Source organism: Phodopus roborovskii, unplaced genomic scaffold, assembly GCF_943737965.1.
Source record: "Phodopus roborovskii unplaced genomic scaffold, PHOROB, whole genome shotgun sequence".
Lineage (NCBI taxonomy): Eukaryota > Metazoa > Chordata > Mammalia > Rodentia > Cricetidae > Phodopus > Phodopus roborovskii.
In genome coordinates, this window is record NW_026126410.1 from 19,591,474 (window position 1) to 19,605,665 (window position 14,192).

At 39.3% G+C, this 14,192-nt stretch overlaps 1 protein-coding gene across 2 annotated transcripts in view; it reads right to left on the minus strand.

Annotated features, from left to right (window-relative positions):
- Egflam (EGF like, fibronectin type III and laminin G domains) overlaps positions 1–14,192 on the minus strand; it is a 156,684-nt gene that overhangs the window by 82,885 nt on the left and 59,607 nt on the right. For both annotated transcript variants that reach the window (XM_051182511.1, XM_051182510.1), the window contains exons 2-3: positions 8,323–8,432; positions 6,524–6,607 (exon numbers count right to left, since the gene is read on the minus strand). In XM_051182511.1, coding sequence (XP_051038468.1) covers positions 6,524–6,607; positions 8,323–8,432 — 194 coding nt within the window. The remainder of the gene's footprint in view (positions 1–6,523; positions 6,608–8,322; positions 8,433–14,192) is intronic.

The window sequence follows — 14,192 nt, forward strand, 5'->3', positions numbered from 1 at the left end:
ATGAGCATGAAAGCTCATAGTCAAAATGTGAGTGTATCAGAAATAAAAACCAAGAAAAATTGTATTTGTAGAAGTTGCATATATGCATTAGTAAGCACTCAAACTGCGTATTAGATATAGGAGACTAATGATGGGAGATGTCATTCTGTATATATGTTTGTCTTATTGGTTAATGAATAAAGCCCTGTTGGCCGGTAGGAAAGCAAAATAGGCAGGGTGGGAGACAAGGAGGATTCTGGGAAATGGAATAGGGTAGCGATGTGATCTCCAGAAGAGAGGCTGTGAGTCTGGCATTCTCGGAAAGATAAGACCATGTAGAAATATATATTAGTGATTATGGGTTAATATTTAAGACAGAACTAGCCAACAAGAAGCTCTAGACATTGGCCAACAGCTTTATAACTAATAGAGTCTCTGTGTGTTACTTTGGGACTGAAGTGGCTCTGGGACCAGGCTGGCGGGAAAGTGCCCATAACAGACTAGTGCTACCCTCAGATGGGGAGAGACTGAGGCCAACTGTTTCCAGCCCATCATTTCTCATGCTGAGATGCCAGCCAGATGGCCTAACAGTTAGAGGGTCAAGAGTACTGAGAAGCTGGGGCCATGAAGAAAGAACTAGATTGAGTGATTTACTGTCATTCTTCTGCTGACACTTCTCCTAGCAAAGCGAATTTCTCAGAATATTGTAACTTGTAAAACAATCTGTGGAATAATTAGTAAGATATCAGACAATTCCACAAATCTTTACATGTCTGTCCTTGGATGTTCTGTAATTGCCACTTCTGCCTTTCATGAAACTGGAAAAAAATGTTGAATATGTTCTTCTCTAAATAAAGAGGTTTTGCTGTCTTCTGTTGCTTTGTCAAAGTCTAAAAACAAGCCAAGATGTTTCTCTCTTGTGCATTTCATTTCTTTTGAAGATGCTTTCTGCGAGAAGCCAGAGTGAACCCAGCAACCTCCCCAACTCTCTCCCAACTCTCTCTGTACTTCTTTCTTGTTTGTTTTTTGGAAAAGTTGGGTGCTGAAAGATAACCCTGATTTTTATTTGCCTACTCTTCCTGAAATGCAAACTCACTTCCTAAAGTTGCATCCTTTGTCTCTACAATACCAAGAACATTTGTCGATGAACTATGTTCACTGACTCACATTTGTGGGAGATTTTAAAAGGCAACTCATTTATTTCACTGAGCTCAGAGAGAAAGTTCAGGTAACTAAACAAAGATATCTCTTCCCCAAGACTCTTGCCCTCTTTGCAGATTGCCATGGCATCACACTTGCATCTCATGACTGGTTTAGCCAAGTGGTTTTATGTTGTGTTTTGGAAATTATAAGATCTTAGCACACCGTTGGAACCATACAATAGCTTTGAGAGGTCAGTGCTATCATTCCCACTTTATAGATGCTGAAACTGGATTAATCACCATGAAGCTATCTCAGGCAAAAGTGAGTCTAACTCCCATTACAAAACATTCCATGACTTGGTCTTTCCAAACTCCTCTTTGCTAAACATAGCACATTAATATCTATGGTTAGTCTCTGGTTGTCCGAAGTTCATTTGCCTTTCTGTATCTACTGCTGTAGTGATCCCTTTGTTCACAATTTGATCTTATGACTCTGTTTCTTCATGTTCACTCACTCCTGATTCATAATAGAATCCCTGCACTTCAGCTGGACCATGGCAAGAAATGTCCCACCTCCCTTCCTCTGGCACAGTCACATGAATTAAATCAGTCCAATAACACAGAGAAGAAAATGAAGAAGCTGATTTCTGAACTATCCCTCAGAAGGAAGGAGTGTGTGGTCCCTTCCTTCTTTTCCTCATTCATTGGCTCTAATGTAGCTGTGGCAGTTAGTCACTTTGGACCATGGGAATGAGAGAACAAAGAGTTGGCAGAACAGTGGGGTGGGAGGCAGGAGAGAGAGCACTCATCAATACCACCTGCACAGTCTTGATTCCCAAGGGATCCAATGCCCCACACACACAGAGAGAGACACAGAGAGAGAGACAGAGAGAGAGAGAGAGAGAGAGAGAGAGAGAGAGAGCGAGCGAGCACATGTATAAAAACAATCTTTAAAAAAGAAATGATCAATGGGATGGAAGAGAGCCCAGGCCTAAAACTTCCCCTTGTGTGGAATCTCTCCTGAGTGCTATGTGAGTTTACCACTTTGGTGTTTGCCCACTAAAATACTCAGGCATTTTCCCCATATACCCTCTATGGACCAATGTAGCTCCAGTCAGGAAGCTAATTTACCCCTGTTCTGCCAAAGAGATTCTGATGAGCTCAGTGACCTTGCTGAAGGTCACCACTGCTCAGCTGACAAGAGTGGGAACTAGAAACAAATCCTCCAATTCCTAAGTTTTCTCTCTCCAACTTTAGATATGACCTGAACAGAATCCATGTTGTGGACCAGGCATATCAGTAGAGTCTGAAGGTAAAGCCCAAGCCTCCAGGTAAAGCAACAAAAACTACTAAGATAGCAGAAGAAACCAGAACTTCCTATTTCTGTTTTATCTCCTCTTTGAAGACTCTGTGGGATTTTATAATGTACATAATATATTAGTACAGCCCTACATGTATAATTTATAAATACATAAATATACATATGGTGTGTGCGCAAACACTTAACTGAGGATACACAATCAGAATGTGAAAAAAAAAAAATCATTAGCCTAACCATTACTTTCTGCTTCCAAGTCTCAAAAATATTTGTTACTTGTTTTTATTATTTTGTTTTCCTGAGTGGAGCTGCAAGTCCTCTTTCTAAGACAATGGATTAAAGTGGGTGCAAAAGGCTAACCAAATCAGAAGTTTCTAGAAGGAAGATTATCAAACAACCCCTAAGAATTCCACATTACCTTTGGCCTGTTGTTTTATTTTCCCCTTTCAATGTATCATTTAAATCAGCCTAACCATTTGTCAACCTAGTTCTCTACTTGGCATTCAATCTGGAAAATCAAGTCAATTTAATTTTGGTGATGGGGCTTATGTTAGTATTAGTACACCCTGGGAATAAGAGAGGTTCAGGGTTGTGGGGGCAGGGCTTCCCCCAGTATACTGTTAATGAATTTAAATATTTTCTCTTTTTCAATTAGTTTCCCATAATCTTAGAACAGAGTTCAAATGACTTCAATCCTTTAGCATTTCTTTGCCATCTGAGATAACACACCAGGCACAAAGACTCTAATTCTCCTTCCTAAATGATTAAAACCTCACTTGCTAACCCTAGGATTAATTAGCTAAAATAGCCCTTATATAGGATGAGGTGATGCAGGACATTCAACATTTTGGTAAAAAGGACTCCCTTACCCTGATCCTGGGCTCAGGTGAAGGTTCAATGTCCCAAAGATATGCAAAAATTGCCTGATGATCAATCAGGAGGTTCCCAAAGAGAGAGAAAGAAGGGAAAACAGAAGAGAACTAAGGAGGAAGAGAAAATTTGTAGGGCTAAGTGCAATGCATAGAGCTCTTGCCTCTATCCCTGGGTATGGCAGAGGCAAGTGCACTCCTTTCTCTGCAATGTGAATTGTATTAACCACTTCCTAGGTCTTACTCTGTGCAGGAGTGCTGAAAGGTACTATAACCATTGCCTCGTTTAATTCTCACCACATCTATATGCTACAGGTTGATATACTAAAGTACAGAGGTCCTAAATTTCCTCTGCTTGGGCACACATAACTTCTCAGATACATTTTGTATTAACTTCTCAGATACATTTTGTATCATCTCTGGACCAAAAAGAATATAACAGTTCCATTTACTAAGTAGTTTTATCCAAATCCCTTCTAAATATTAATTCACAGAGTTGTTGCTGTTTTCATTGAAAGATTATGATTATTATGTGTGTGTTTGTGTGTGCATGCTGTGGTACATGTATGAACATGTATGAATGGCAGAACATAGTTTTGTGAAGTCAGTTATTTTTTTGCATGTTTTGGGAAACAAACTCAGGTCATCAACTTTTTTTTTTTTTTTTTATCAATCAAGCCTTCATGCCAGCCCCAAAGTTTTAAAATATTACATAATGCCCTTATAAGTTTTGCTGAAGGCCCCTAAGGTATACAGTTTGGGAACCATAGCTACTATCTCTGGCCTCAGAGAGCTTTAGAATCCTTATTTTGTTTGTGGGAGACTGAGACTCAGAAAGATTGGCCAGTTGGTTTGTTGCAGCCCAGGAACCTGAACCCATGGAGAGCCATTCTGCAAGCCTTCCCAGTCTTGGCTCATTGCATTTATGCATAGTCATTAATTTCACTGTAGTACTGTATATTGGACAAGTGTTCTCACCTACACCCAGCCATATGTGCACACACATGCCCATCCCTAAGGTCCAAGCCATTTCCTCTCATTGGGATGGTATTCCTTTGAATTCAGTTTTCTAGAAAGTCCTGTCTCTATTTTCAGCCCCAAGGTTTATCTGTTGACTATTTGTGTCAAAATTTATCTTTCCATTTCAAATCCTGTCTATTACATGCCAGGTTAATGGCATCTGGTCTTATGCTGTTCTCAAATTGCTCTATCTGGATAAATATGTTTTGTTTCTTTTGGTTTTGAATGCTCGGCCCCTCCCATAAAAGTCAAATAGTCTATCATTAAGATATTACCTCAGCCAATTTTTTCCTTTTACCTTTACCATTTTTTTCTTTCTTCTTTCCTTTTGAGACATAGCCTTAATAAGTAACTTATGGTATATCCTTGAACTCACTCAATAGCCCAGCAGGCCTTAAACTGACATTCTCCTGCCTTAGTATCCTGTGTAACTGGGATTACATGCTAACAGGACAGGCTGAATTTTTCTAAGACTGAATGCTGTTCCCAAATGGGGACTGCATGTTATCTTGCAATGGACACGCAGGAACCACTACAGCAGTTGTTACATCAGCAAGATGTTGGAATACTAGAAATTGACAGGACCCCCCAATGCCTGGATGTAAGTAACAGGGGTGTATAGTCAGCATCAGAGCATTGGGCATGATGTTTAACACCTTTATGAGGTTTTATGACAGTTCAGTTTGCTCTCACTGTAGTTTGATCATTGCATTCCTTCCATGGGACAAAGCCGAAGCTTAGACAAAGTCACTTGGGTATACATTTTACCTGCAAATGGGAGGGGCAGGTCCAGAAGTTCCATGTCTTACCTTGTGGTCTTCTACTTTACACCTGTCTTTAGTTGGTCTCACTGAACCACAAGCACATCACAGGTCGGCTGCACTGAGCAGACTCTTGGTTTCAAAGCTCCATGTGGTCAGTACCTTGACTGTGAGCTTCAAGGCTCACAGTTCTTACAGGTGGAGATGCTGCTACAGAAAATGCCCACTCTTTGGCTGGGCCAATGGGTTGATAAAAAGATCCAGATGATTTCCTACACGAAGCTAACTCAAATGAGTGCTGTCCTCAAATAGGGACTACATGTTACCTTGCAGTGGGCCTACAGAAGCCACAAGACTAGTTGTTACATCAACAAGATTCTGCAATACTAGAAATTGACAGGACACCCTAATGCCTGGTCCTAACCTTTCAGTCTGGGACTGAGGGCTTCAGATGCTAACAAGTTTAATGTTGAAGGCTGACAGGAAGTTGCAGGCAAGGTGAAATACACAGCTAATCCTTACAGGCTATGAGAGAGTTAGTAAAGATGAACCAGGTCTGTGGCTTAGACTGCCACCCAAGGTGTACAGCAATGCTGGCTCTTCCTAATATATGATTTGGGGGAGTTACTTCATCTTTCTGTTTCAGCATTCCTGTCAGTAGAATGAGGTCATGGAAGAGTTGTGAAGATTAAACAGAAAAACAAACATAAAGCAGGAGGGACGGTGCTCAGCAATGACAGACACTTAATAAGTAATAGTGGCTTATCGAAGATGACAAATAGGTTCCGGGCTGTGCTGTACTCAGCAGGCACTTATTAAATAGGAGTGACAGACAGTGCCGCCACCACCTTCATGACAGTGTTGTTTTGTAGGAGCCGGTGTCATGCTTCATGGAGCTATTCCAAAGCTCCAATCTACAGATGAAGGGATAGAAAAGAACCAGAAGAAGGCAAAAGCAAAACGTTCACCCCAAGAGACCTTGACAGCAAACAAGAGGAGCCTGATATGGTGCTGGGCTGGGAAAATAAAATAAACAACAGATCACATGAATATACATTTCAAATTACATTTTTTTTTCTGCATCACGTCTCCAGCTGGTTGGGAACACACCGACATGTTACATTTATTTATAAAGTTTTATTGAGATTACAAAAGTGTCAGCCTTGAATTTTCTGAAGAAAATAATAGTGGAGACAGGAGGCTTTCTGGTGGCTGATTTCACTTAGGGAAGAATGTGTCTGAGATGGACCCTTTCATCAAATGCCTGCCTTTCTGGAGAAAGAGATGGCATGTCACTGAAGCAGGAAACACTTAAGACTGCTAACACAAACCTTTGCTATTATTATATACCCGGAAGTACACGTAGCAAGCCAGAAAACTATTTGCATTTCCCTTAGGTTCCAAACACCCTGGCACCTACATGGAAATACTCACAGTGATTAGGGTATCCTGGCCAACAGGAACATTATGTGACCGCTCTTGGAGGAACTTATCTGAACCAACCTCAGAGAAGAATACCTTGAAAAGAAGGAGAGACCCTGGTGAGAATGGAGGCAACATTTCCCTAAGATCGAAAGCTCACAAACAGAAAGGCTATGGGCGTTGAGGTTTGTCATCTTGCTCTGTAAGTACTAGGTTCTTGAGAATAAAGGGGTAGTTCCTGGTAGGGCCATAAGCCCTCACAAGCTTGGAGAAAGACCCCGATAGTGAGGAAGGATGGGTAGAGTTGGACTCAGCTTGTTCCCTTCCCCCCAAATATAACCTTCTTGGGCACTCATTTCCCATGTTTGTAGGTGAGTTCCTGTGTTTGTTCATTTTATGTTAACTTGACACATGGTACAGTTATTTTGAAAAGGTGAACTTCAACCGGGAAAATGCCCCCTATAAGATTAACCCTAGGCAAGCCTGTGGTGCGTTTTCTCGTGTGATGATGTGGGTGGGCCCTGTTCACTCTGGGTGGTGGTTGTGGGTGCTGGAAGAAAGCAGTTTGAGCAGCCAGTAAGCAACACTCTTCCATGGTCCCTATTTCAGTTCCCATCTCCAGGTCCCTGCTTCTGGGGTCCCTGCCCTGGCTTCCTTCAATGATGGAGGGTGACTTGAAAATTACAAGATAAAATAAACCCTTTCCTCCCCAAGCTGCTTTTGGTCATGGTGTTTTATTGCTAAGACAGTCTCAAAATAGATTTCTACTTTAAGGAGACAAGAGGTCATGGACAGTGAACAACAGCCTCTGTTCTTCAGTGAAACCAATACATTAGGGAATGGTGGGTTCAAGTGAAATAAGCAGCTTTCTCTCCATTCCAGATGAAATGGTCAACGCTGGGGGTGGAGCTTTGGAGGCTGGGTATGGCCAACTCTCTCTGTCACAAAAATTTCAGAAGTCAGAAATGACCTGACTTCTAGATGACCTCAGCTCTAAAATTACTCTTCCAAGAAAAGATTTTTTTGGTGGACTGTAGTAGTTCAACCTAGTTTGTAGTCTTTGGTGGGAAAGATGCAGTCACTAACTATTCTCCTGCTTTACCTGTACATCTCCTTAACTGAGAGCCTCACAATGACCCCCTCTGGCTCCCTCTACTTCTGCATTATTATCTGAATTTGATGGCATGTGATTGGTAGCAGAAAAGACATATTCTTCTTGCTTTCCTTTGCTACATAGCAAGAAGACAGGAAAGATCCCCATGTATTGATGGTGCTACCAATCACAAAAGGAGAATGACAGTTATTAATACAAGAGAATTTATGTAAGGGGTCACAAACAGGTTGAGTGCTTAAATACATCAAGCTCTGAGTTGCTTTGAAACCTGGAACAATATGAGTGCTGATATGACACCAAAACATAAAAAATAAAATTTCATACCTGAGTGCATGTGATGAGTGAAAATCTAGATGCATGAAAATTATATAAAATTGTCTCCTGCTATGTATGTATAAGGTACATATGAACCATTATTAGATTTGGGGTTTAGCCTTGAATCCTAGACCCAAGAAATCTAATTATTTGTTAAGCAGATACTCTAAAATTTGAAGGGAAAATAATTCCCAATCCAAAATATTCCTGATCCCGAGCAGATAAGGGATACTCATCCTGTTCAGGAGATACAAACATAGTGAGAGTGGACAGTCAAACACATGTGCGCGCACGCGCGCGCGCGCGCACAAACACACACACACACACACACACACACACACACACACACACACTGCAGAATCCACCATGCCCCTGTACTCACTGTATACCCAGTGATGGCTCTACCAGTATGCTTCGGTGTTTTCCACTGGATGTTGAAAGCTGTGCAGTTCAAGGCTCCCAGCTTGATCTCAAGAGGAGGCCCCAACTTTCCTGCCCCAGACAAAAGAGATTGTATTAGAAGCTCCATGTAGCTCATCTTCAGTATTATTTATACAAGACGTGAGTGTGTACTTGTAGATGAAGATCAGAGTTGAGGACAACGCAGCACCTTCTGATACATCACATCTGTCTTAGACAATCTCACTAGAATTGGGTTCCCAACCTGCTGCTGATAAAGTGGCCTGATACCTTTGATCCATTCTGTAACTTGTGGCCATCAGAGACCTGCAAAGTGAAATTTACAGTTCACAATAGGATGAGGCAAACTCAATGGCTTTTCCATGAGAATTTAAAAAGATGATCAGTTTTTAATCTTATAACATACATGTTGTGTCTGTGGTTACATATATACATACATCTGCTTATATAGATGATATAGTCTTATGGATTGTTTTGAAAATATGTATGGTCTATAATGGTTAGTTTTAATTATCATCTTGACACAATCTAGAATCAACAGATTGTCAATGAAGGATTGTCTAGACCAGGTTGACTTGCAGATATGTTTGTCACTAATTATCTTGAGGATGTTAATTGAAGTAGAAAATCGATTCTCTATGGGTAGCACCACTCCCTGAGTTTGGATACTGAACTGTGTAGAGTAGAGAAAAGGGGGACCAGAGAGATGGCTAAAGAGTTAGGAGACCTTGTGGCTGTTCTGAGAAAAGACCTGGACACAGTTATTGGTACAGCTCACAACTGCCTGTAACTCCAGTTACTGGGGATCCAACACCCTCTTCTGGCCTTAAGGAATACCACATGCATGTGGTGCACATATATTCATGCAGGCAAATTCTCATACACAGATAGATGATAGATGGATGGATGGATGGATGGATTGATGGATGGATGGATGGATGGATAGGTAGATGTTGAGGAGTGAGAGGTAACTGTGCTCAAGCATGTATGAATTCAAAGCCTTCTGCCTTTTGACTATGAATGCAACACAACTACCCTATGCCCTGACTTACCTGCAATAATGGATTGTAACCTGGAACTATGATCGAAAATAAACCCTTTCTCTTCTAAGTTGTGTTTGTCAGGGTGTTTTATCACAGCGAAAAGAAAGAAACTAGGGTGTTATTTTTCTTAAGTCATTTTATGACCTTAAATGATATACTTCTAAAACAACATCTGAAAGTTGTCAAAATTTGGAACACACACATGCACACAATTTTACTATTCAGAAATTAATCTGGTTAGCATTTTAGATCTTCTGTTGGTCACATGCAATTGAAAAAATTATTCTCTATGTGTGTGATACATATAATTTTAGTTATATATCATTTTGTTTATAAGTTAGTGATTATGTGTGTGTACACATTCATAATTTCACATTATATTTTACTTAATTTACTGTCATTAAATCATTATTTTAATGGCTGTAAATACTCCCACATACTCATTTCATAATAAGCAATATTTTCATTTCAGTTTCATTAGGTACTTTATTTCCCATAATTTACCATTTTAAATAACATTCCATGAGGGCAGAAACTAGTTCTTTCCTGCTCAGCATACAGAGTAGGAAATAATCAGAGCTCAGCAAATGCCTCTCAAGTGAATGAATATTCTAAAATTTGATTCTCCTTGCTGACTATGGTGGTGCATGCCTTTAATCCCAGCACTCAGGAGGGAGAGACAAACAAATCTCTGTGAATTTGAGGCCAGCCTGGTCTACATAACCAGCTCCAGACAAATCAAGGATATATAGGGAGACCCCCATCTTGATTTTTCTTTTTAATTTTTATTTTCCTAGTATATCCAGATGTTTTCCTTTTAACTATTGCTTAGATTTCTGTGACTTATAGAAATTTACAGAATTTCTGCAATTTACAGAAACCCAATGTGTCTATCTAAATTGGCCAATTTCTAATTTCTAAGGCTGTTTATCAATGTTCTTATCTCCCCCTCACAACTAAGACGTTTTTATTATTTGAGTTATATTATTGGTATGGTTTTGTAAAGCTGAGAAAATTGCTTAGTTAACCTTGTGTATAATATTTTTAATTCAATATTACATACATGCTTTTGAAATGTCTTTAGGCATTTCTCACCTTGTCATTCTCATTTTTTCTTGAGCAATTAAATAATTAACTGCTTCAACAATGTTTCCAATGACAGAACTCAAGGTTTTCAGATGGACTAATTAATAGAATCTTGATTCATTTAGCAGGAACTAGGAGGCCAGGAGGCAGCCCCCATTTTCTCATAGGTACTTCAAGAACTTAATCGCCAACGATCTTTCTGCCTATACATAATTGATGGGTCATTCCTCTCGATATTGCTGGCAATCTATGAAAAACTTTGAGACTTCTTTTACCACTTTGGCAATTCTGGGGATCAAACCCAGGGTCTTGAATATGCAAGGGAAGCACAAGACCACTGAGTGACAGCCCAAGTTCTAAAATCTGAGTGATGTGTTGGGCATGATGGTGCATGACTTTAATTCCAGCACTAGGGAGATAGAAGCAGGCAAATCTGTGAGTTCAACGATAGAAGAGACAACAGAATATGTTCTAAGCCAGTGAGGCCCTGTCTCAAACAATAAAACAAAACAAAAAACACTTTTGTAAAATTAATTTTTAAAATTATTTTATGGTTTTATGGTTTTCATTGCATATTTAAATTTTTCTCATTGTTTCATAAGAACTAAATAATTGGCCATTAAATCAACCATATATTTAATAATTTTATAATTGGGTCTGACTGAACTTGCCACTACAGGCTAAATTCACTACTGAGTTAAAAGATCTATGCTTAGACAACATCAATGGTAGCTGGAAATAGGGACAAAAATAGTGGAAATGGTTTAACAGTCCTTCAGGAAACATTAAGATAACCAACAGCATAGTTGCATCTGTAGTAATAGGAGTAAGCTTTCTCCCTAAGCACTGGGAAAAGTTAAAATTGATGGAGGCTGGGTACTTGCTTAGTTCAGGAAAAGGGGAGTCATCATATTCTTTGTATGTCTGTAATGGTTCGGTCCAGAAATTAGAAAACACCCTAAAATCCTTCAGAAAAAAATTAGATAGTTATAGATGTTGGTAGAAGGCCAGAGAATTCTAGTATGGTAGTTTAGATTGACTTGGATAGATAGATAGATAGATAGATAGATAGATAGATAGATAGATAGATAGATATAGAGAGATAGTAGAGAGAAATAGAAAAGGAAGGAATAAAGCTGGAATTCTACTCCACAGCAGAGATTCAGAACTAAGAAGTCCTTACTCTTTCACTGCCAGTACTGGTATCATAGCTACTTCTAGATATCCAAGAGATCAATGGATTCTAGAATGATGAGTTTTCATATTCCAATGGCCTGGCCTGGCTGCAAAGCAGCAGCAGGAATGTGGCCTCTGACCCTTTCTTGCTCTCTATATCTCCCAATAACATGTTTTATTGGTAGAAACAAGTTTATACCCAGAATGCTGGCTGCAGGGGTGTGTGTGTGTGTGTGTGTGTGTGTGTGTGTGTGTGCTTTTGTTTGCTTGCTTCCAAGCCTTTGCATTACCATAACAGCTCCTATACAGAAAGTGAAATGGATAGGGAAAATGTCAACCTACAGCACCCATCTTGGTATCATAAAAACATAAATTTCAGCAATCTGTCCTTTTCACTGTCATATTCTCTGGATAGAATTTATATCAAATCTTGCTGGGCATTGGTATGACTCATATTTCATTGTCCTTTTCACTCATTTCGTTCTTTCAACACATCTAACAAATATAAATTGTACTTCTTAAACATACGAGGGACTGGGCCAGCCAGTGAGGTCACAGAAAGGATAAAAAGATTTGTGAGGCCACAAACAAGTTAACAAAACACCGCAATTGGGTTTAGGGACCATTCCCTTGGGGAATATGTATTAGTTTTGCTGCATACAGCAAACACATCCCTGGTTCTGCCTGGTATGTAAGAATGAGGCAGGCAAAATATGAGTGAAGAGAAGAAGCAACATCTAGTTTTTCCTACAGTTGAGGGAAGAGTGTCTCCATTACATGTCCACCAATCTGGGATCAATAGCTGAGTATACACGGGTGAAGGGGCAGAAATGAATCAGGATGGCTGCATGGATTCTACCTGGGACCACTGAGAAAACACAATGTATGCCTCCCAATGAGCTAAAAACATATAAAGGACTTTTTGGTGCATGACAGGTAGCCATGTCAGACATCTGGACCAAATACCAAAAATATTCCAGATGAGCCTGTGATACCTGGGAAATTGAATTATGGAATGTACTTGGATTTCACAATCATATTTATTTGGGGGAGAGGAAATGTCTAAGCTTAAAGGAGGCTAAAAACATAAATCAAAAGAAAACTAGTTGATTCTAAATCATAAAACTTTCATGATGCATTTCAAAAATTACAAAAGGAAAATTCACACCAGCAGAATGAGGGGTAAGTAATTGCTGCTAAATGGCAGGCCATGGGATATCTTTATTATGAAACACATAAATATTGATGAAATAACATACTGAAACCTTAATAAATAAGATATGAAGAGAAAACTCAAATAAGAAGTAAAGCCACTAAACATGGAAAGATTCAAGTTTGTGAGTTATGAAAGAAACATTAAAAGCTGAAATGTGTCTTTGCCTACTAAATTAAGTGGAAGTGTTTAAGTGAGAGTAAAGAATTTTGAGGAGTACATGAATGTACTGCCTTCCAATGATCAGGTGTGGCAGTGTAAATGAGTTTGTGGGCATGTAGGAAGACCACTTAGCAATATCAGTGGTGTCCACAGTCATGACTCTGTTCTATCTTTTGACTTCTAGAAGTGTGATGAGGCTGTCTGAAGGGAGAACCTTAAAGAAGAGAAGGCTGTACTAGCAAGAGGCTTTACATACATCTCTTTGAGTATAGAGACACCATAAGGATCCAAAATGCTGAAACAGGACAAGAGCCAGGTCAATTACACTACATCTCCCAGGTGGACTGTGGACAAATACTCACATTGGATCACGGTCAACACAAGTGCCAACTTGAACTGGATTCTCAAGCAGAAAAAAGACAGTAAATCCAGACTAAATCTGTGGCTTCCTTGATAGAATTATGCTTTCACTAAATAAGATTTGACAAAAAATGCAACAGCTATGGAGAAGCTAGCATGAGGGGGAATGGAGTCAAGGTATGAAGGAATTTTCTCCACTAGCTTTGGAACTCTTCTATAACCCTGAATGTATTCCCCTCTAAAAGCATATGAAGAGAACAAGGCAGGAATCACGAGTTGTTCATGCCTATAATATACAGTGTAATTTTTACACTATATAATTTTACACTATATTTTAAGATAATATAGTGTAAAATTTAAGCAATGTGCCCAGATGGCCATAGTACTTTGATTACATTCCTATGATGGATTTGTTTGAAACATAACTTGATGGCAAGAGAAAAAGATTGATTGTGACATTTAGGCAGAAGGGATTAAAGACTATTTACTTTCCTGTTTTCTATTTGACAAGCTTTATACAATGTTATCATATTGGCTTCTCACATTTTAAAGAAATTCCTTTCAAAAAGTATTTTTTTTTTTTTTGCATCCAAAAGCCAGAACTGTGGGGTTAGGAGTCAAGCCAAGACCCTTGGTTATGAAGGAAATCTACAAGGTGGTGCTAAATTTGCACCAGCCAGTTAGAGCAAATAGAGCAGCCGCATGTCTGAAATCTACTTTCCTCTATTTAATGATAAGGCTAAATATAGCTTGCAATTAATAACACAGATTAGCTCTCAACAACAAAAGATT